General features: G+C 39.2%; 1 protein-coding gene across 1 annotated transcript in view; it reads right to left on the bottom strand.

The window, feature by feature from the left end:
• LOC150088157 (protein bicaudal C homolog 1-like) overlaps positions 1-24,513 on the bottom strand; it is a 392,222-nt gene that overhangs the window by 157,967 nt on the left and 209,742 nt on the right. Inside the window, exon 11 of the mRNA XM_090370592.1 lies at positions 22,590-22,776. Coding sequence (XP_090226718.1) covers positions 22,590-22,776 — 187 coding nt within the window. The remainder of the gene's footprint in view (positions 1-22,589; positions 22,777-24,513) is intronic.

Consider the following 24,513-nt stretch of genomic DNA (forward strand, 5'->3'; position numbering starts at 1 on the left):
ACACGGTCTCCCACTGTGTAACAAGGTTATCACAGGGAAGTGATCACTTCCGTATGGATTCTCCTCCACTTCCCAGGTGAGTGAAGGGAGTAGAGAAGGGGAGCAGATAGAGAGATCAATGGCAGAAAAAGTATGGGTAGGCATATGGAAGAAGGTGTTTGTTCCAGTATTTAGAAGGGAAAGGTCATTGTCATTGAGCATACGCTCTATGACTCGTCCCCTTCCATTGATGTTAGCACTACCCCACAGGGTGTTATGTCCGTTAAAATCCCCGAGAAGTAAGAAAGGGGGAGGCAACTGCGTTACAAGATCATCAAGGTCTTCCTGGGAGATATCAGTCCCAGGTGGCAAATAAATAGAGCAGACCGTTATTAAAAATCCCACTGTAAGGCGAATTGCAACAGCCTCTATGCTGGTTGTAATTAGCAAGGGCTGAACTGGGGTCTGATTACCCACAAGGATAGCCACTCCTCCATGAGCAGGACCATCCGCAATTCTATCCTTACGAAAGATTGTGATGTTATGCAGGGTGGGATCATCATTTGCCTTTAGATAAGTCTCCTGCAAGCAAAAGCAAACTGGCTCGTGCTTTTGCAGGATGGCCTTGATGTCATCAGTATTTCGCCGGAATCCACGACAATTCCATTGTAGGAATTTAGCCATTATTTTGGCTTGGTGGGTCCATCAGGCGGCTTCCGAGGTGCTGAGGGCTTACTTTTATCAGTCTTGGCTTTGTCTTTTTTGGGGAAGAATGGACGATGTCCCGTGTCCATTTCTTCCTCCGCAAAGAGTTCCAAGACTGATTCATCCTGTACCTCCTTGTTCTCTACATCCATTGTTTCTGATATTACGGGTGACTCTTCAGAACGTTTTTGCTCTTTTTTACCACTTGGTTTTGGTAGTGGTGGAGCACTAGGAGGTACGGATATAGGAGTGGCAACTGATTGTGTTTTTTTGGTGGGCTTTTGTGAATTTAATAAATAGCGTGCAATCGGAGTGAATGACTCTTTCGGTGGTATAGTCATCTCAGTTTGAGTACCGATAGTGCACTTGGCAGAAACCTTCTGAGCATAGGAAGGTTTCCCGCTATTTATTGGTTCGATACGTTTTCTGGCCTCTGGGTAGGAGATATTCAGCTCTGTTTTCAGTTTTTGGATTTCTTTTTCATCCTTCCACCGCTGGCATGCTCGAGAATAGGCGGGGTGCTCTCCTTGGTAATTAATACAAATCGGTTTTGAAGCTGAACATTCCTTGCTCTCGTGGTCTTTAACACCACATCGAGCACAGGCAGGGTTACCACGACAAGATGTTTGTGAGTGGCCGTATTTTTGGCATCTAAAACACCTCAGTGGGTTTGGGATGTAAATCCTCACTGGGCAGTTTAGATAGCCTGCCTTGATGGAACTTGGAGGCCTTGGGGTATTGAACGTGAGGATAAGAACTCGGGTAGGGACGAGATTCCCATCCTTTCGTATCGATATTCTTTTCACAGCTGTCACTCCTTGGTCTTTCAATTTAGAGCAGATCTCTTCTTCAGAAACATGAAGAAGGTCCCACTCTGATATAACACCACGTGAAGAATTCAGAGTTTTGTGGGGGGTTACGGTGATAGGTATTCCCCCTATGGATGTAGAGTTCAAGAATTTTTCAGCTTGTTTTGTGCTGGAAGCTTCAACTAAAAGATCGCCAGAACGCAGTCGTTTAACGGATTTTGGTGAACCTGCCAACCCTTCTAATCCTTTCTGGATAAAGAAGGGTGACATCTTTCCAATTGACTGTTCTCCGATGGAATGGAGAATGAAGAAGAGCGGTGTCACTGATGGTGTTGGTGTATCCTCAGTTCTGGCTCTTTTTGCAGAGGTGTTTTCTTTTTCATCTTCTCGATTAGGTAGGGGCCTTGTTGGGGCCCCAGAAGAAAGGGGATTTAAATTACTCATATGAGTAAAGAGAAAGTGTCTGATGCCTAAGTACCTCACCCACCACGGAGCCCTACGAGGGGGCGCCCACTCGTGAACTAGCAGGTACTGCGTACACGAATGGGACGCCGAGTTCGCTTAGAACACCATACCCACGTTACCAATAAATCTTTATCCCGTCCCAGGACCATAGGGAGGGAGACTTATTGGAACGCAGTTGACCCTAGCAGTATAAAACCACCCGCCGATTGATCCCAGTCGAGCCGGTCCGGGACTGCCCGTCTTGTCGAAGCAGGGGCCAAAGTGGTGTATTAAGGCTGGGCCCCTCAACCACCAGGATCCCCCTTTCCGTTTCCACCGGTCGCGGTGCACGGCTGCACACGCCGGATTCCAAAGATGTAACCCTGGAACCAAGGTATGGGCGTTAGATCCCAGTGATGCTAATCTGGAAACCCAGCAGCATCACTGGGAGGTCCCCTCACCACGTACAGGTGCCCACGTCGAGGGGTCAGCACAGTACCACATAGTTGATATGCCATTTGGGATTACTGCTACCCATACGCAGTACTTCATATTTGTCATTGTTAAAATTCAGTTGCCACCTCTCAGTCCGTCTGCTCAATTTTTCTAGATCCTGTTGCAGCAGCGTACTATCATTAGTGTCATTAACAACCCTGCTAACCTTCATATCATCTGCCAACTTGGACATTAAACCTGATATACCTTCATCAATATCATTAATAAATACAGAAAACAACAATGGGCCCAACACTGAACCCTGGGGGACTCCAATAATAACATTAATCCACAAAGAGCAATGTCCATTGATTATCACTCTGTCTTCTCCCACTCAACCATCCCTTTATTCATGGTAGCAATTTGCAGTCTTCCATATAACTGCAGTCTTGTGTAGATGGTCCTGCATTACTTCTTTAATCAGAGACTCCATTAATTTCTCCCAGGAACAGAAGTTAAACTAACAGGTCTGTTGTTCTTGTAATTGAGGATTTTTGACACAAGGGCCTCCTGGGCCATATTGTGCCTGTTCGTGAATTTCTTATGACTGAAAATTGTATATTGTGTCTTTCAGAGATGGTTATATAACCTTGTGCATTTCAAGTATTGAAATAGTTTTTAAAAATTTGCATTTTTGCCAAGTATGTTAATAAAGTTAAAGGTTCCTGCAAATTGGATAGAGAATAGAAATGAGGGCATTCTATTAGAATATGTTTAATTGTTAGCTGGGTCTGACAGTTGAGACATTAAAGAGGATTCTCTCCCATAAGCAAGAATAGATGAGTTGTATAAGAATGAACAATTTGAAGTCTTGCCAAAATTACTTCTCACCTGCTTCTCCTGAAACTAGAAGTCCATAGCTGAGGTTCTTTTTTAATCTGGACCAGTTTATTATTTACTTGTGTTTGCCACAGTTCTGACCATTGAGTCCTACATGCTCTTTTAAGAGTGGATTTATAATCAGCATATGGGACTTTCAGATGGCAGAATGAGGTACTGTCGGGATGTTTAGCAGCATGACCTGCACATTCATTACCTGGGATGCCGACATGACCAGGGACCCAGCAGAAGGTGACCATCTGGTTTGATGTTTGATATAATCTGTATCGGACCTGTTTCAGAATGGAATGGTGGGAAGAAGTAATAGACCGAATGGCGGTGACTGCACTTAAGAAGTCAGTGTATATCAAAGCTTGCTTGAAATGCTGCTTACTTATATTATCTAGGGCCAGTTTTATTGCATATAATTCTGAAGTATAGATACTGGATTCGGTAGGAAGAGATACAGATATTGAGAAGGTAGAAGAAATTGCTTCAGCATCTAAGGTTTCATCTGTTTTGGAGCCATCAGTGTAGATAAGTAGTTTTTCTGAGTTTTCTAAGATGTGGGCTTCATGTAGTTGCTGTAGGTTGTTGTTTTGCAGGTAGAATTTTCCCCATCTCAGAGAGAAAGTATCACAATGAGGCAAAAATTGAATCCAGGGAAGTTCAGGAGAAGCACAGTCATCAAGGATATGCTGAAAGTTAATATTCCAACTGCTCATGATCTCTTGCAATCGAAAACCCACAGGGCGGTTTTCATTAGGTTTATTACGGTATAACATTACATTTTGAGGATCAAATAGGTAATTCCCAGCTGGGGTGAGATGGAATACTTTTAATTTTTGCAGCATAATTACAAAGTAAGGTTTTTTGCCTGAGGTGCAATGGGGGTTCATTTGCCTCAATATATAGACTGTGGACTGGAGATGTTCTGAAGGCTCCCATGGCTATCCTTAGGGCACTATACTGAATTGTATTTAGCCGCAACAAGGAACTGTTCCTTGCAGAGTCATATACAGGTGATTCATAATCTAAGTGGGACCAAATTAAAGTTCTATAGAGATGTGATAGTGAGTGTCTATCAGCACCCCAGGAGTTAGCAGAGACAGCTCTTAAGATGTTCAATTTCTTTAGACAGGCCATTCTAAGGTAGGCTACGTGATCAGAAAAATTAAGTTTATTGTCTAGATACAATCCCAATACAAAAAAGTTATTGGTAAGAGGAATCAGGTTATTTTTTAAATATATTTCAGGATATGGAAGTAGTTTGCATATTTTTCAGAAATGCATTGCTGTTGATTTATTTTCTGCTAAGGAATAGCCATTCCGTTACGCCCACGATTCTATTCTGGTCATGGATATTTGAAGTTGCCTTTCAATGGCATTCGTAGTTTGTGACTGACAAGAAATAATCAGATCATCGGCAAACATGTATGACTCAACTGTTTTTGGTATGTTTCGTGTCATATTAGTAATTCTTATTGTGAATAATGTTACGCTTAGGATGGCACCCTGTGGTACACCTTGTTCAAATGGTTTGGATAAACTGTTCATATATCTGACCTGAAATTTTCTGTGGTGTAGAAAGTTCTGAATAAATTTGGGTAACTGCCCCTTCAATACAAAAGAATGAAGGTCCTGAAGAACAACATATCACCACATGGTGTCAAAAGCTTTCTCAATATCTACATTAAACGTGACCAGCTGTCTCCTTACAAAAGCATTGCAGATGTTTGCTTTTGCTTTGATCATCACGTCTAACGTTGAGCAATTCTTCCAAAACCCATATTGATTTCTGTTTAGCAGATTGTTGGTTTCCAGAAACCACATTAGCCGCTTATGTACCATTTTTTCTTAAGACTTTTCATAAACAGCCAGTCAGTGAAATTGGCCTGTAATTATGCGGGATGGTATGATCCTTCCCTTGTTTCAAAAAAGCTAGAACAACTGAGTGACACTAGGATTGCGGGTAATTATTTTCTAAAAATATTCTATTGTAGAATTTCACCAGGGAGCTGTTGTTGTTGTTGTTCTGGAGGCTTAATGGCACATAAGCTGCTAAGGCTATAATGTGCCTATTCACTTATTATATTAAAACATGAGTTTTCCCTAAATCAAAAGAAAATCTGAAATCAGAAATAATTGAAAAGCCCAGTTTGCCTGAGAAAGTCAAAAAATTCAGAAATATTTGCCTTATCACCAATGAGATTTTCAAGAGTTATTGGTTTATGGAGATTAACCAGTGAGATCAAGGATGAAGTTCTGGCTTGTTTATAATAGGGGAAGCCAATAAGAATACGTTTTACAGTCAAATTATTAGAACAATGTGTACATTGTGGTGGATCATCTCCTGTGAGTAAATGAAGGTGGGTCAGATGGGTATGTCCTATTCTTGCCCTTGAAAGGACTACTTCTTGTCTCGATGTACAGATACTGGAGCGCCAAATTTTTGGATCATGTTTAAACTGAAAGAGTTTATTATTAGTCTGAGAGTGCCAGAGTGCTGTCCATTGTGATAGGCAAGCAGCATGAACAGTTAATGCATAATCTGATGCTGGAACAGGGATATTGGTTAAATCAAAAGTAGTTGGATTTTTTGCAGCTTTATTGGCCAGTTCATTGCCTAAAATACCAGAATGGGATGGAATCCAGCAAAAAGTAACCAGTTGGTTGCGTTCTTTAATTTGCAGTAATAAGCTTCTGATTTCATTAAGAATAGGGTGGACTTTATCTGAGGAATTACATAACGACATGATTGAGCTGAGGGAATCAGTGTAAATAACTGATTTGAAGGAACTGTCAGAACAGAGATTTTCTAAAGCTAGTTTAAATTGCATATAATTCAGCGGAAAATATACTAAATTCTGATGGAAGGGAAACTGATACAGTTGTATTCGGAAACACTGCAGCTGCTCCAACATTTGAATTAGATTTAGAGCCATATGTATAAATTGGGGAGAAATCAGTATATCTTTGAGTGTGAACTGCATGAATTTGGTTGACATTTGATGCTTGCAAAGTATTCTTTCTCCATTGACAGAGGTAAGTGTCACAGGTTGGAAGAGGAGGAGGAGCCCATGGTGGCTGAGTATAAGTTGCCACCTGCTTTACGGAATGGATGGAAATATTCAAAACTTGCACCAATTCAAGAAGGCGAAGACCAGCTGGCTTTACTATACTAGGTTTGTTTCTGTATAGGATTTCTAATGGTGGGTTGAAAAGGTATGACTGAACGGGATGAGAGGCACAACTTCGTATCTTGACAGCATATTTGAGTAACAGTGTTTTCCTGCGTAAAGCTAGTGGAGGCTCGTGAGCATCAATATAGAGACTATGTGCTGGCAACGTTCTGAATGCACCAATTGCAATTCTCAAAGCACTGTGCTGAATTGGATCAAGCCAGCGTAATGCGCTCTTTCTGGCAGAATCATAGATTGGAGCACCATAATCGAGACGGGATATGATTAATGCCCTGTATAAACAAAGAAGCGAGGTACGATCTGCACCCCACGTTTGGGCAGATAAAGCTCTGAGTATGTTTAACTTCTTTAGACATGAGGTCCGTACATTTTTAATATGATCTAGGAAATTTAACTTGTTGTCAAGGATTAATCCAAGAAATCTGATGTTGCTGGTGACTGGGACAAAGATGTTAGAAATTTGAAGTTCAGGATCTGGATGAAGTTTGCGTTGTCTACAGAAGTGGATGGCAACTGTTTTCTGCTGCGAGAGCCGATAGCCGTTGAGGCTCGCCCATTGTTGAATTTTATTAAGTGCTATCTGAAGCTGTCTTTCAATAGACCTCATGTTTTGAGAATGACAGGAGATCAAAAGGTCATCTGCATAAAGGTAAGTCTCAACTGTATTTGGAAGCTGCTTAGTGATAGAATCTATTCTCAGAGCAAAAAGAGTGGCACTCAGTACTGATCCCTGTGGAACACCTTCTTCCTGGATGAAAGTTGTGGAAAGGGCATGTTGGTATTGAACTTGAAATGATCTAGTATGTAAGAAGTTCTGAATAAATATAGGAAGGTTGCCTCGTAGTCCAAGAAGGTAAAGATCACTAAGTATACCATACCGCCAGGTGGTATCAAAAGCCTTCTCTATGTCTATTGAAACCATTACTAGATGTTCATGTTTGACAAAAGCATTACGGATGGCAAATTCAGCCTTGACCATAAGATCTAAGCATGACCTGTTTTGACGGAAGCCATATTGGTTATGGCTCATTAGCTGTTCCGACTCAATAATCCAGACGAGTCTTTCTGTGGATAATTTTCTCAAGAATTTTGCTGAGGCAGCTTGAGAGAGATATGGGTCTATAGCTATTGGGGTTGGATGGATCTTTTCCAGGTTTCAGGAAAGCCAAAACTGTAGAGTGATGCCAAGTAGCTGGAAAAACATTTTCTAAAAAAAATGCGATTGTAAAAGACCAGGAGGCAGCGCAAAGCTTTGTCATCAAGATGTTGTAGCATGACATAATAAATCCCATCTGGCCCGGCAGCACCATTTCGGGCGGTTTTAATGACATGTAAAAATTCAGAATATTGCAGAGGTTTGTTATATGGGAGAAGACGGGCAGTTTTGAAATGAATACCATGTTTTTCTTCAGTGTTTTTAATTCTTTGGAATGAGGTAGGATAGGCTGTTGCTGCTGAGATTTCAGCAAAAGTATTGCCCAAAGCATTAGCTATATCTGTTGGATTAGAGAGATCTTTCCCATTCCAAGAGAGAATTGGAGAAGGTATGGTAGGAAACTTACCAGACAGCTGTCTAATTTTTTTCCATATTATTTTGGAATCAGTATTTCTGTGAAAACTTGAGGCAAAACGGATCCAGGATTCTTTCTTTGCTTGCTTTTGTATGAAGCGTGCTTTTGCCCTTAATTTCTTGTAATTAATGAGATTGACTGTGCTCGGACATTGCCGAAACAAATTCCAGGCTTTATTTTTTGCTCTCTTTGCTGTGGTGCATTTGTCATTCCACCAGAAATTATGATGCTTTCGGCCCGGAGGATTTGATAGTGGTATTGTGTTCTTAGCCACATTTAGAAGATGCGACGTGATGTATTCTGTCACTTCATCAATATGTTGGAGGCGGATTTTTTCTTCATCAAGGTCGATTGATGATTGAAATTTTGCCCAGTCTGCTCGGACAAATTTCCACTTTCTGCAGGGCTGAATTGATGGAGTCTTTGCTTTCAGAAAGTTGCATACTATTGGGAAGTGGTCACTGCCCATGGGATCATTTATTACATACCACTCTATGGTTGGGACTAGCACTGGTGAACAAATCGAGAGATCTATTGCTGAAGTGTGTCCTGCTGGGAGCTGTACATGTGTCGGTGCACCAGTATTGAGTATACTGAAATTTAGTGCCTCTAAAAAGCTTTCAATTAATCGGCCCCGTCTATCCAATTTAGGAGACCCCCATAATGGGTGGTGCCCGTTAAAGTCCCCTAATATACAGAGAGGTGGAGGTATCTGTATAAAGAGATCTTCAAAAGATCTTTTAAAGAGTAAATACGGTTTGGTTGTAGGTAGATTGAGACAAGTGTTATTGCATTATGGAGAGTTATGCGAACAGCAACAGCTTCAATTTCAGTTTGGAGTGTGATATGCCTAGTTGGGATCTTTGAGTTTACTAGGATTGCTACACCACCGTGGGCAGTATTAGCGGTATTTCGATCTCTTTGATAAAGGCAATAGTTCTTTATCGAAGGAGAAATTTGTGAGGTCAGGTAAGTTTCCTGTAGACAGAAGGCAGCTGGAGAAAATCGGTTAATTAGGTATTTAATATCGTCAGTGTTGCAACGAAAACCTCTGCAATTCCATTGTAAGATACTGTGGTTCATTTAGGTTTAGTTGAGGATGATTCATCAGATTGTTTTTTGTTTGAGCACTTTTTCCGGTCTTTTTTTGGGAAGCTGGGGCGCCCAGTATCCATAGTGTCATTTGCATCGAGTTCTAGTATGGGTTCTTCAAGATCTGAGTGTACGTCTACTTCCATACTATTGGTGGATGATTCAGGTTTCTTGTTTTCTTTGGTAGTTTTTAATTTTTCTTTGTCATGCGGGATTATCTGAGTATCAGTTGGGATGCTGATTGGAGTGTTGGTCGATTCACTGGTTTTAGTTTGATGTGTGTCTTTTCCTGAGTTGGATAATGTATTTTAACCCAATTAGCCATAGATGTGCTGGGAGGTATTGATACATTGGTTTGTTTGTACTGCTGTTGAATTAAAGCTTCGAGTGTGAGATGCATATGAACAACTGGGCATGGTCAACATAACCTGTCTGCGTGCCTCATGGTATGTGACTTTGTGTTCAATTTTATATTTTTGAATTTTCTTCCCTGTTTTCCACATTTCACAGGATTTTGAAAATGCTGGGTGACTTTCTTTGCAGTTGGGGCAAATGGGACTTGATGCTGAACAGTCTGCTTGTGTATGTTCCTTGGAACCACAAATAGGACAAATAGCTTCTCCTCTGCATGCTTGTTGGGAATGTCCATATTTTTGACATTTAAAACAACGAATGGGATTAGGAATATAAGCCCGAATTCGGCAGTTTAAATAGCCAGCTTTTACTGAGGATGGCAAATCTCGGGTACTGAAGGTTAAAATGATTGACCTAGTTGGGACGAGATTTCCATCTTTTTTTAGTCATTATGCATTTGGCGTTGGTTATTTTTTGATTACTCAGTTCTTGAACTAATTCCTCTTCTGATATTGTAAGTAGGTCCCATTCAGTTAAAACGCCTTTCGAGGAATTTAAGGTGTTGTGTGGAGTAATAGATACTGGCAGGCCACCGAATGTCGTTGTTTTGAGCAGCCACTCAGAATGTTTGGAGTTGGCTGTTTCAATTAATAGGTCTCCAGATTGCAGTCGTTTAACCATTTTTGGCGTTCCAGCAATCGATTCCAGAAATCTTTGGATGACGAATGGTGATAATTTTCCGACAGGTTGGTTGGAGAGAGAGAGTGTATCACCAGAAAGTTTGGCATTTCATTGCACTGCACTTCTCTTCACAGCCTTTTTGGTTGGTTCAGGTCTTCATTGTTTGGTTTATCTAGCCTTGAGTTTGAAGGCTCAAGAGGTGGATATTCATTTTTATCCATCGTTGTTCCTTTTAGCCCTTGGGGATAACTTTTCCCCCAGATTACCGGCCCCGCCACGGGGAGGCAGGAGCAGTACCACTCGGAGGCCAAGCGGTTGAAGTGTTAGTTGATTAATAGAACAAGAAATATAGGAAAAAGAAAGGTGTGTTTCCTTTCTGTGTTCTAACTAGTGGTTTTCAAGTATAGAACTAGTTTTAAAGAAAAGCTGTTGATAGAAATGTAGGAACTTAAAAGGAAATAACTTCAGTCACTTTACAAGAGCTCTCTATTTATCACAAGAATATCGCTTGGCCTCGAAATACGCTTGGCACCCGGGGCCCACCAGGGAGCTTAGTGCATTGTTATTTAGTTTTTTTTAACATTATATAGCAGACTCCATCCGGACCAGCAGCAGCAGCAGTACTGGATGTCTTATTGAGAAACTCCAAAAGTTCCTTTAAAGTGAATGGCTGATTGTACAGATGTGATACCTTAGTAGAGAAATTTATTTTTTGTTTTTCTGCAGATGCCTTAATTTTTTGAAAGGTTTGGTTGTATGTGGACACTACTGATATACTAGCAAATGATTCACCTAATGCATTAGCTATTTCTATTGGTGCGGACAACTCCTGTCCTTTCCAGTTTAGGATCGAGGATGGGGACTGCACATATTTACCATTAAGTGGATTTTTTTCCAGATGAGTCTGTTGTCTGTGTCCTTTTTAATAGTGGAACTAAAACTTATCCAGGCATCTTTCTTGGCTTTTCTTCTTGTTTAGCGGAACTTCGCCTTGAGTCTTAAAGTTAATAAGATTACTGGATGTAAGAATTTTTCGAAACAAATTACAAGCTCTATTTTTTTTTTTTTTTTAGCATGTGTGCATTCCTGATTCCACCAATAACTGCTGTGTTTACATTTCCCTGGTTGAGATTTAGGTATTGAAGAAGTAGCAGCATGTAATATCTGGTTGGTTATATGATCGGTGACGTTATCTATGGGCTGTGGCTGGATTATATCATCAAACTGAGTTAGACAGGAGTATTCATGCCAACATGCCCTACGGAATTTTCAGTTGGAGCACTGCGATGGGGAAAAGATTACTCTTGTTTGTATCTTGCAAAGGATCGGTAGATGATCACTGTTTAGTGGGTTACCTAGAACAGACCACCCATATTGGCATAAATAGATGGAGAACAGATTGTAAGATCTATTGCAGTCATGGATCCTGTATAAAAATGGATATGTGGGCTCATGAGTTTAATTAATTAATTTTAATTTTATTGGTGCAAAAACGACTACGATTATACTGCACCAAGAAAATAAAAGATTAAAATAAAACAACGATAAATTCTGGTAACCTTTAAAAAGGTTACCTCATCAAACTTATTTATATATATAAAAGGCAGTATAAGTTTAAAAGTAAATTATCCTATTTATATATGTGTGTATATATTAATAGCTTGTAAAAACATAAAAACTGGTGACAAGTGGTCATTATCCGATAAAATCTGACTGAGTGTATAAGGCCAGTCAGATGAGTAAAAGCGGTAAAATATATATTACAAACATTGGGAATTAATGCAATCTATTAAAATATGCTTGATTGATAAAATGGTGTCACAAGACTCGTACACATAGGAGGGTCATCTTCACTCAGCAGAAACAAATGTGTCAGATGACTGTGTCCTATGTGGAGTTGAACAAGAACAACTTCCTCGCTCTGATTCCTGCACAGACTGGACTGCCAAGTTTCTATTACAGGCTTTGTCTGGTATAATTTATTTGTTCTCTCTCTATGCCATAGTTCTTGCCATTGGGAATATATCTTGTTGCATATTATTTGCCTATAGTCTGTATAGGGGACTGACAGGCAAAGGTTATCAGTGGGATCTGCTGATTTGGCTGCAGTGTCAGCCAAATCATTTCCCCTTATCCCGATGTGGCTAGGAATCCCGCAGAAGCAGATATCAAACTTGTATTCATGAAGAGAATGGATCTTCTGCTGAACCCTACAGAGAACTGGATGAGAGTTGTGTCTCAAAAATAATAAAGCCTGTAATACACTCAAAGAATCAGAATATATTATTGACCTTTGGTATTGACAAGTTCGAATGTGATCCAAGGCTAACTCTATAGCATGCAGCTCTGCAGTGTATATGCTGGATTCAGAAAAAATTTGCTGAGATATTATAGTGTCCGGAAAGACAACAGCAGATCCTACGTACGATTCAGACTTGGAGCCGTATGTGTAAACTGGCAGGAAGTCTGAGTTCTCAGCTCGGTGTGCTGAATTTACCCATTTCTTAAGGGAAAAGTCGCATGATGGGGTATGAGTATGTCAGGGTGGAAGAGTTTGCTTTGATGTTTGTGCAACCTTGTCTACCATGATGTTAAACTCTCTGAGTGCCTCTTGGACATGAATACCAAAAGGTCGGTTGGCAGTCCGACGAGTATTATATAAATTTTCCCAAAGTGCCTCAAAAATGGTCTGGCAGGGAATTCAGTTTTAAAGCATAGTTTAAAGACAACTTCTTGCGTCAAAGCGATAAGGGTGGTTCGTTTGCTTCGATATAAGCTCTGGACAGGAGATGTTCGAAATGCTCCAGTAGCGATACGGATAGCCTGATGGTGGACAGGGGCCAGCCATCGAAGGACACTTTCTCTGGCTGACGAGTATACCTGGGATCCGTAATCTAGTTTGGATCGTACAAGTGCACAATAAATATGTAGTAAAGTGCACCTGTCTGCTCCCCATCGTGCAGAGGAGAGAGAGGGAGCAAAGAATATTTAGTCCTCTTGTGCACTTTGTACGGAGTTGACGAATATGTTCTAGAAAAGACAACTTTTTATCAAACACGAGTCCCAAGAATTTTGTGACTGACGGCTACTGGAATAGCATTTTGTCCGAGCCTTAATTCAGGTTCGGGATGAAGATTACGCTTACGACAAAAGTGTATGCAATCAGTCTTCTGCGGCGAGAACCTGAATCCATTAGCAAGTGCCCAGGAATTAAGGCGATTAATGGCTTATTGCAGTTGTCTTTCTATAACCTCTCATGTTGCATGACTGACAAAATATGCTAAAGTCATCAACATAGAGGGCACTGTTTACAGTTGGAGGAAGCTGTTCTGTGGTGGAATTAACTTTGATGGCAAAAAGTGTGACACTTAATACTGATCCTCCCTCCTCTTGGCTGAAGGAACAAGAGAGTGAGGATCCCACACAAACTTGGAAAGATCGATTGGTTAAAAGTTTTTAATAAAAATGGGGAGATGCCCTCTAAGACCAAGGCTTTGCAAATCTTTTAAGATGCCAAATCTCCAAGTTGTGTCATATGCTTTCTCCATGTCAAAGAACACTGACACCAGGTGTTTGTATTTTAGCATCCCGGATGGATGTTTCCAGTCTAATTAAGTGATCAAGAGTCAATCTGGTTTTTCAGAAGCTGCAGTGGATGCTGGAGAAAAGATCATTTGATTCCAAATACCACACTAATTGAAAATTAACCATTCTCTCCAGGATTTTGCACAGACAGCTAGTCACAGCTATAGGATGGTAATTAGTAGGGAATTTAGGATGCTTTGCTGGCTTTGCAAAGGCACAATTGCCATGCGTCAGGAATTCGGAAATTGTTCTTTTATATAGATTCTGTAATACAGAACAAGCAGGTGATCCACAGATGTTAGTGAGAGGTGTTTAATCATTTCATAATGAATGCCATTTGGTCCGACAGCACTTGCCTTGGAGATGTAGAGGGCTCTTTTTAGTTCCTGCAGAGTGAAAGGAACTTTGTCGGGACAAATGCCTTTCGGTGTGAAATTAAATTTTTTTTTTTTCTTTTATGTTTTAGGACCAGGAACTCTGGGGAATAGGAAGATATTGCAGATATGTTTGAGAATGTTTCCCCAAGAGCATTGGCTATTGCAGATGGCTCTGCATTAGTGCATCCATTATATTGTAGGATCGGTGAAGGGTGAGATCTATATTTTCCCTTCATTTTTCGGATTTTATCCCAGACTACCTTAGTGCTGGTAGACTGGGTATTAGATGATGCAAAACAGTTCAATGATTCCTTTTGACTCGGATGGCGAATGTAGCGTGCTTTGGCTTGTGTACGTTTAAAGGCTATTAGATTGACAGTGGTAGGATATCGGCGGAATATCCTCCCTCCAAGCTTTGTTTTGAGCCTTTTTTGCTGTGCATTGTGAATTTCATCATGGTTCGGGAAAAGGTGGAAACTAGGCAGATGTTTTCGGAATGATATTGGCAGCTGCACGGACGGTAATATCTGTGATGTACATGACTGCATCAATGATAATCTCCTGACTGACTGCATTAAGGTCAAAATTTGCCTGATGTTGGAAGGCATTCCAGTCAGCCTGACCAGTCTTCCACCATGCTAACCTGAAAGGAAGACACCGTCTGCCGGTGTGCAAGCAGGTTATCACAGGGAAGTGGTCACTTCCATATGGGTTCTCCTCCACTACCCAAGTCAGTGAAGGGAGTGGAGAGGGAGAGCAGATAGAAAGATCAATGGCAGACAACGTACAGGTAGGCATATGAAAAAACGTGTTGGTTTCCAGATTTAGAGGGGAGAGGTCATTGTCATTTAGCATATGGTCTATGACTCATCCCCTTACATTGTTGCTAGCACTACTCCACATCATACTCACGTGTCTAATAAGGCTTGATCCCGTCCCAGGACCAAAGGGAGGGAGATACTTATTGGAATGCGGTTGACCCTAGCAGTAAGAACCACCTGCTGACTGATCCCAGTCCGGCCGGTCCTGGAACACCCGTCTTGTCGAATTGGTGTATTAAGGCTGGGCCCCTCAACCACTAGGATCTCCTTTTCCGAGTTTCCACAGGTTGCGGCGCACGGCTGCACAAGCCGGATTCCAATGATGTAACCCTGGAACCAAGGTATGGGCATTAGATCCCAGTGATGCTAATCTGGAAGACTGGCAGCATCACTGGGAGGTCCCCTCACCACGTACAGGTGCCCATGTCGAGGAGGTGGAGCTCACCAGTGTTTAATAGGGTAAGATGATAAGTATCCAGCAGGGCTTCTATTAGTTTGCCCCTTTTGTCAACTTTTGGAGATCCCCATAGCAGATGATGAGCATGGATGTCTCCGAATAAGCAGAAGGGAGATGGCAGCTGATCTATTAAGTTTTCTAAGTCATTCAAGGAGAAAGAGAAATTAGGAGGAAGACATATAGAAGCTATTGTTAGAGTAATGCCAATTACAATGCACACCACCACTACCTCAAAAGGAATCTGAAGAGAAACATGTTTGGATGGAATGTTGTTTCTGACAATAATTTCCACCCCTCCATGAGCTGGTGTGTCTATACTCCTATCGCGTCAAAGATAGCACAGTTCTTAACGGTAGGACACACTCGTGAATTTAATAGTTTCCTGTAAAGCTATGGCATCTGGCTTGTACTGATCGATAAGATCCTGCGAATCATCTTTTGTATTCCAAAAGCCTTTACAATTCCATTGAAGGATTCTTTCCATTATGTGGTTTTATGGCATGTTTTTGGTTCTGACTGCTTTTTAGTTGTATTTTGCTTGCATCGATCTATTTTTGTTTTGTCTTTCTTAGAAAAGAAAGGGCGGCTCACATCCATCTCACAGGTTGCATGTAATTCTAGGATTCCATCATCTGAGTCATGGCATTTAATGTCCATTCTGGTGGAGAGTGATGATTGTGATTTCATGGTTTCTGACACTTTTGGTTTTGTTGAGGAAACATCGGTTGGTATGGTAATTGGGGTGTTATTTGCTTGTTCAAGTTGTTTGTTGAGAAGGAGACAGTTTCGAGGTAGCGAGCAACGAATGTGCCCAATTAGCAATGGATATATTCGGAGGAACTGATATATCAGTTTGAATCCGCACAGATTGGAAATGTTGAGTGGCTGTGGCATATGTACTCTTTATTTCTGTTTTCATTATTTTTGTCTTCTTGCCTCTGAGTATGTCACTTTGTTTTCTACTTTATATTTTTGAATTTTTTTCCCTTGCTTCCATAGTTCACATGTTTTTGAGAAAGCCGGATGGTTACCCTTACAATTTGAGCAATGCAGAGTGGTAATTGTGCAACCAGATTAATTATGCTTTTTTTGATCCACAATTAGGACATATTGCCTGACCTCGACATGCAGTCTGCGAGTGTCCGTATTTCTGGCATTTGTAGCACCTGATGGGATTTGGGATGTATGGTCGGACACGGCAATGCAGATAGCCTGCTTTCACTGATGATGGTAAGCTAGGAGTGTTAAAAGTTAGAATTATGCTCCTTGTTGGAACAAGAATACCATTTTTTCGAGTCATAATTCTCCTTACTTGGATGACTTTTTGTTCATGCAGCTCTTTGACAATTTCCTCCTCTGATACTGTTAATAAAATCCCATTCTGTTATTACTCCCTTAGAGGAGCTTAGTGTGACATGGGGAGTAACTTTATTGGGTGTCCTCCAAAAGTTGTGAGCTTTAATGGCTTTATAGAATGTTGAGGTTAGGTAGTCTCAACCAGAAGATCACCGGATTGAAGTCACCTTACTGATTTAAGTGAACCAGCAGAAGCAGTCTCAATGCATTTCTGCACAAGGAAACGTGATAATTTGCTCAGAGAGTGAATGTAAGATGGGGAAAGCTGGTATCTCCTCTTGAAGGGTTGTTTTCAACCTCTTAGGTTGAGAAAAGTCATTGTCATTGTCTTTTGTCATTTTTTGAGCTTGATGGCTCTAAAGGTGGAAATGAACTGTTTTCCATCTTTGCTCCTTTCAGCCCTGGGAGTGGATTTCTTCTCCCAGGTTACCAGCCCTGCCACGGGGAGGCAGGAGCAGTGCCGCTAGAGTGATCATGCGGTATAAGGGTTATTACATTAGTTTAAAGGGAAAAAAAAGAAAGGTGGATTTTCTTTCTTAAAACTTGCTTACAATTCATAAGACTAAGTTATTGGTTGAAGAGAATGTAAAAAAACTTTTTTTAGACAAAAGAAGAACTGTGGCTTTGTGTAAATGCTCTATGAATCACTCGGAAAATTGCTTGATCACTATAACGCTTGGCACCTGGGGCCTAACAGGTCTGTAATTACCTGTGTCATCCTTTGATCCCTTTGTGCATTGGAGACACATTTGCACATCTCCAGTTGATGGGATCCTCCCAAGACCAAAGAAGCTCTCATAATTATGGCTAAGAGTTTGCTTACTTCCTTTGTTGCTTCCTTTAATATAACTGGTTAGATCCCATCCACCCCAGGTACATTTCTTATGTTTAATTAACTTCAACAATTTCTCCTCACTTTGCTTTCAGTTATTACAAAATCATTTAGCTCCCTGCCAGAGTTTGATAAACTTCTAGCATTCCCCTTCCTGAATATCTCATGTGTGAATCAACCGGTGAAATACCACCACTTTGCTTATTGGAGGCTTGAAGTGGTGAAACCCATGTTTAGTCTCTAGAGCAAAGTTTCCGGCATCTCCCTCCCCCCATACTTCTCCTTCAACCCATGCACGGTATTAAGTACTATAGGTTTTGATACCTTTCGTGTTTGGGGGTTTCATAAAAAAAAAAAAAAAAAAAAAAGTACTCATTTCAGTTTGTCAGCTACCTGAACAGGACCATCAACAGTTGAACCAGCGATATCAAGTGGACCAATCTGATTCATCCCCTTCCTTCTAGAGTTTACATAAGTAAAGAACTCTTTGCTGTGTTTCTTTGCATCTTTTGCCAAGAATTTCTCATAATCTGCCTTCAACTGTCTAACCTCCTTTGTGACTTGATTATAGACCAGCTTATATCTGCCACAGGTTCTGTGTCACTTTTTTAGTTTATATGCATCCCATACATTTTTCTTCTCTGTCACGAGTCTCATTAGTTCATCTGACATACACTTAGGCTTAAACCTTAAACAATATTTCTTAGTTAGAAAAAAAAAGAGTAGTAGCTTCCAAGATTACATCTTTGAATGCTTCCCATTTAGAATTTGCTGTTTGTAACATCATCAGTTGGTCCCACTGGAGTCATCTGTACAAAAAGAAAAACCCCTTCCCTTTTACCCCTGATGGTAGATACATCTGAGTAAATTCCACATCAGCACACTGTGATCACTGCCACTAGTGGTTCCTTTAACTGTAAATTCTTAATGATTTCAGTGCACCTGCAGCAGACTCAATGCATTTATGCACAAGGAATGCAAATAGGTTACTTGGAGGCTGGGCGATAGAGAGTGCAGAAATAGAAATGCTGGTATCTCCTCTTCAGTGGTTGTTTTCAAAACCTTGGTTTGAGAAAAATCACTTTAAGTGTCATTTGTCTCTAGTCTTGAGCTCAATGGCTCTAAAGGCAGAAACAGAGTATTATCCATCTTTGCTTCTTTCAGCCCTGGGAGAATGGATTTCATCTCTCAGGTTACTGGCCCCACCACAGGAGGCAGCAGCAGTACCGAAAGAGTGACCAAGAGCTATAAAAGTTAGTATGTTAGTTTAATAAGAAAAAGAAAGGTGGTTTTCCTTTTTGAAACTTACTTACAATTCATTAAGACTACCTTTACTATTAATCAATGGGAACATAAGAAAACTTTGGCATAACTATTGACAATCTTATTCAAGTTGCTAAGAAACTAAATAAACATTTTGTATGAAGAGTGAAGTTGTTGTTGTTGTTTTGGGGGCTTTACGGCGCAAGGACAGCAAAGGCCATAATGCGCCTAACTATGAAGAGTGAAGTAGATTTTAGGGATGTGTAGTACCAGAATTATACCAAGTTATAATTTGGAGTAAAATTATTTTGTAATAACTCAAAGGAAAATGGAAGAGAAATTGTTGAAGCTAAAAGTAAACAGGACAGTAGGGGCTGAATGCTAATGGTGTATAGTTCAACGGTATAACTTTTATACTAAGTAAGAATGGAATTCAAAGTTAGTAAAAATGAAAACGTTGTACATAACTGCATTAAATTATTAATTTGTTCTTATATTTAAAAAAAAAAAAAAGGCCATGCGCATAGAGGATCATATAAACTACAAATTACTTGAGCCAACCAAATGAACTTTATTATGATAAATATACAAAAATAAATAAAAATAAATGAAAATAAGTCAAAAATAACAAAAATAATGCAGTTACAGTGTCTGCAATTTTTACTCTGTATTATTTTCATCACTTTAGTATATGGCTTATCATTACAGACTTACAGCAAACTTACTGTTAGAAATAAAATTAGCATTTAAAAAAAAATCCTGTAAAAAAAAAAAAAATCTTTCACTTTTTTTTTTTTTTTTTTTTTTTAATTACAATAACATCCTCTACATCTACCTATGAATCACCTGATTCAGTTTTTATTAACTTCTGGATGTGAATTCCACAGAAATTCTTAAATTTTGGCTTTTGTAAGCTAAAATGGGAAACTATGGTCAGCAGGTGCAATATTCTCCTTCTCCTATTTTTGTACTATCATACCGTCATCTACTGTCTACAAATTAGTTGGAAACAGATAATAAACAGTAGTATTGGTGTATTAGAAAATGTTCAATATAACAGGATGGGAGTGTGTTCCAATAATCAACTACCCTCTGGTTGAAGGCAAATTTATGCACATCCAAAATGTAACCATGTTTCTTCAATTTCAATATATATGTCCCCTCGTGCGCACGCGTGTGTGTGTGTGTGTGTGTGTGTGATCTGAACAAGAGGAAGCATTCCATCAGCGTTGCACTTATTCTATCCATTCAAGGGCTTAAATAAGATCTCCTCACAGGTGCCTAGTCTCTAGACACTGCAAATTGCAAAATTGAATCCTTTCTTGGTAAGAGCACTTCCCCCCCCCCCCAACCTTGTTGCTCTTCTTACCTGTTCCAGGTACATGTCCTTCCTAAAATAAGGCTTCCAGACCTATATGCAGTACTCAAGATTTGGTCTAACCATTGCCTTATACAATGGGATAATCACCTCCTTAGCCTTGCTTGAATAGTATTAGGTAGTATTAGTAGTGGCAAGTAATGCAAGAAAGCAAGCTTATAAATCATCAGCAAAAAAAAAAAAAACTTCCAACATCGCCTATCCATCCCCTTCAATAATTTGTCTAGTTCTTCCTTGAATTTATTTAAACTAACCATTTCAACAACGGGTCAAAGTTTGCTCCAACAATTGACTACCCCCACTGGCTGAAGGCAAAATTCCTGTAGCCATTGACAAAACACCATCAACTGTCCTGACAGTCTGTGCTACTCAGACAACCTCATACCTGACTGCACAATTACCCCCAGGTCTTTTTCATTCTTCACTGCCCTAAATGTGATACTACACAGCTGGTATGTTAACCTGGGATCACTGCTCCTCATATGAATCACCTTGCATTTGTCAATATCCAACTCCAGTTGCCACTTCTCAGTCCATCTGCCCAATTTGTTTAGATCTTTTGCAGTGCGTGCCCAGATTACTGTGAAAAACTACCCTGCCAACTTTCGCATCATCTGCAAATTAGACATTAAGTCTGATATGTCATCATCAATATAAATAATAAATATAGACAACAACAATGGGCTCAGCACTGAACCCTAGGGGACTATTAATCAATGTGGTCCAAGTGGTAGTGGTGATAGAAATTAGTGTGTATTTTAAAAATTCACACAAATTAAATACAAAATAAATGGAAGAAATAAAGAAAGCCACAGAGCAAATAGGCACCATGATCGTAATTATACATAGAATCATATCAAACAATATATTTTAACAAAATTGTAAAGCTCAGTACACTAAAGTTGACAGCAATCGGCCTTTTGCTTATGTTTTTTTTTTTTTTTTTCAATCATCATTCAGCTGGTTAAATCAAATTACTGAAAAATCACTATCCTTGATAATCAAAGGACCAAACCTACTGTATACTTCCTGCCAAAGATTTAAAAATTAAGCTGTAAACCCCTTTAGCCACCTTGGGGTTGTACTGGAATTTTTTTTTTTTTTTTTTTTTTGAGTAATGAATATAACTTGTATATAGCTATTGGTACAGTTCAGGTTCCAAGGTTGATTTTCATACAGGAGATTTCTTAGTTCGTATTAGTAATTGTGAACTGTAGAGAAAAAAAAAAAAAAAAAGAAAAGTATTAAAATTTTAAAATGTCTGTTAAAATTTAGAAATATTCATTTTAACATTTCCCCCCCTTTTATGATTTTTGCTGGCATTGAACATCGTGTGTTAAGAGAGGAATCCCCCTCCACAATATCACAAGCTCAATAGTTTCATCGATTGAATCACTGTTTTATAATTTTTCCCAACCATGGAAGGCTAGGCTAGTCCTGCTTTTTCTCTGATAAGTAGAATGGTAAGTAAAAGTAAGTAAAATGATAATATTTAAAAATAACTAAATGCACAAGGCATAATACGTTAAGAGTTCATTATCTATATAATATCGGTGTAGATACACCACAGACAACTCTCAAGAAACTACGAAGTAGTTGTTGTAGTAGGCATCATTTGCTCTGTTTCTCATATTGTGCTCTTCCTTCATGACGAGTTGCCATGATATTGCACTACCTTGAATAAGTAATGCTTCATTAATAGAGAAGACTATTGTTACTTATTCTTGGTGAGTAAAATGGTAAGTAAATTCTCGGTGAGTAAAATGGTAAGTAAAAATAGGTAAATGAAGAAGCTGTTTTTTACAATTTGTAGTAAAATTTTACCATGAATGAATGACCACAAGATGCAGTCTTATGTACTCTGTATTTGACTAGTTGTTAACTGAATGAATTCATTTAATTATTTCTTCAACAGTCAATTAAGCAAACAACTTTTAAACAATTGTGCCTATCATTAGTTGAAAGTGCTGGTCATCAAACATATATGTACAAATACAAAGCAGCTACCAATGGAGTTTTTGCAAGTGTTTCTGGCTGTCAAGGGATTTTGTAACACTAATCAATATGCCTAGGATTACAATTGAACATCTGCAATAAAAGTATTCTCATTCTCTCTCTCAATATTATTTAACTTTAATATAACTGAATCCAGAGAACCTATTTGTCACCCAACAGCTATTTGGAGAAAAAGTTTTGCATGAAACTGACATGGCTCAGCTTCATTAAAAAAAAAAAAAAAAAAAACACCTTCTGGATTTTGGGCAATTCCAGTCTCTGAACAGCCAGATTTCAGATGTTCTATCTGTATAAGAATACAATGCAGAGTACTAAAAAATAAAAAATTTAAAACTAAGTATGTTAATTTTACCTATATTCCTTCCAGATAAATCCTGAATAAGACTATGTTTCAATGACTGTGAGAGCAAATTTGACATCAAAGAAGAGTCTTCACATTCATAGAATGGAGGAAATTCTGTTTTATCTAATCCAAGCATTTGTTTTCTAATTTCAAAAAGGAGAAGTGAGTCTCGCTCAGCACCTTTTACTGTAACAGTCTGCAAAATATAATAAAGATAATATAATACTTCCTAAATAATAGTAACAGGATCTGCTTTTAGAAACAAAGAAACTATTATGCACAAATTCTATAATATTCAAATATTATAGAATCATTATAGTAACATAAAAACAAATTCTATAATAATCTACAGATTCAGCCATAAAAGTAGAGTGGTATTACTGAAAGAATTGCTTGAAAGAATTCTGTGCTATTAAGCTAAATAGTCACTATTCTCTTCAAATTATTCAAGCTTATGCTCCTATGAGTAGCCATAGTGATGATGAAGTTAAAAATTTTTATGAAAATGTATTGCACCTGTACAAGCAAGACGTACCACTATAAAATTGTAATGGAAGATTTCAATGTGACAATTGGTATGATCCAAAATGGGGAAAGATCTATCGGCCCACATGGAACTCGAAAAAGAGATCACAGAAACAATCTACTAACTGAATTTGTAGAGAACAAAATGTTCATCATGAACTCATTCTTCAAGAAAAAGGCCCAAGAATATGGAACATGGAAGGGTCCTCTTGGAAATACTAGTGAAATTGACTTCATACTGACAAACAATAAAACAATATCTCTAATCATTTCAAGTGCTCTAACTGCTTGAACCAGTCTTGAACCATTTCGAGGAATGATGGAAGTCATCATGGAACAAGTATATACATGGGTTGTGTTCGGGTAACTAAGAGTTTTTTTGTTTTGGTTTTTATGATGCACAGGCAGCTAAGGCCATGATACACCAAGTCCAATATTTAAATAAGACAGGTTAAATAAACAATAATATATTAATATGTAGAAATGGTTAAAAGGCAAGTAAATTTAGATAAAAATAAAATCTGATAAAAGAAATATATATGATGTGTATTAAAAAACATGTGTGTATAGAGGTTTGTAGTTTTTAAAAATTGCAGACATATTGTCTTTGTCAGTTAAATTCTGACTGAGTATGTAAGGCTCAGTCAGATGGTTAAAAGTGCTAAAACATAAACGGAAGCATTCAAAAATCTAGGACAGTCAATAACTACATGTTTTAATGTTAAGATGGTGTCACAATAGTACAGTCATCAGCCCTCAGCAGAAAAGTATGCATCAGATGATTGTGTCCTATGCAGAGCCAAGTTAAAAACAACTTCCACTTTATGGTCCCTGTGCAGACTAGACGGCCAATGTTCGGTTACAGGTTTAATCTTGTATAACTTATTTTCAGCCTGCCCATGCCAAGAGCGTTGCCATTGGGAAACCAGTTTCTTTCATATTACTGTAATCTGTATGGGGACTAACATAACAGACATGAGTTAGAATGGGTCACTGATTTGGCTGCAGAGTCTGCCAAATCATTTACCACGATCCATCCCAGTGTGGATAGGGATCCAGCAGAAGTGAATATCAAATTCCAATTCAGAAAGGAAATATATCCTCTGCTGTACCTGAAAAAAGACTGGATGACGATTGCACCTCATCAATGACAAAGCCTGCAAAGAACAGAGAATCAGTATATATAATGCATTTTTGGTGGTGGTAGTCTGTTTGTATGTGATAATAGGCCAAGAAGAGCTACAGGTGGATGGCAGATGGAGTCCTATCCTTACCCCAGTTGGTAAGAGAGAAGTTGCAGGCGGGAACATGAGCATGCCGGGGCAGAAGGGATTGCCTAGGTAATGGGACAATATTAGGCCTGATGTAGCCAAGTAGTCGGAAACGAGAATGCAGTAACACACTGCTC

Source organism: Mastigoproctus giganteus, chromosome 3 (genome assembly GCF_048544385.1).
Source record: "Mastigoproctus giganteus isolate SK-2022 chromosome 3, ASM4854438v1, whole genome shotgun sequence".
NCBI classification, from domain to species: Eukaryota; Metazoa; Arthropoda; class Arachnida; order Uropygi; family Thelyphonidae; genus Mastigoproctus; species Mastigoproctus giganteus.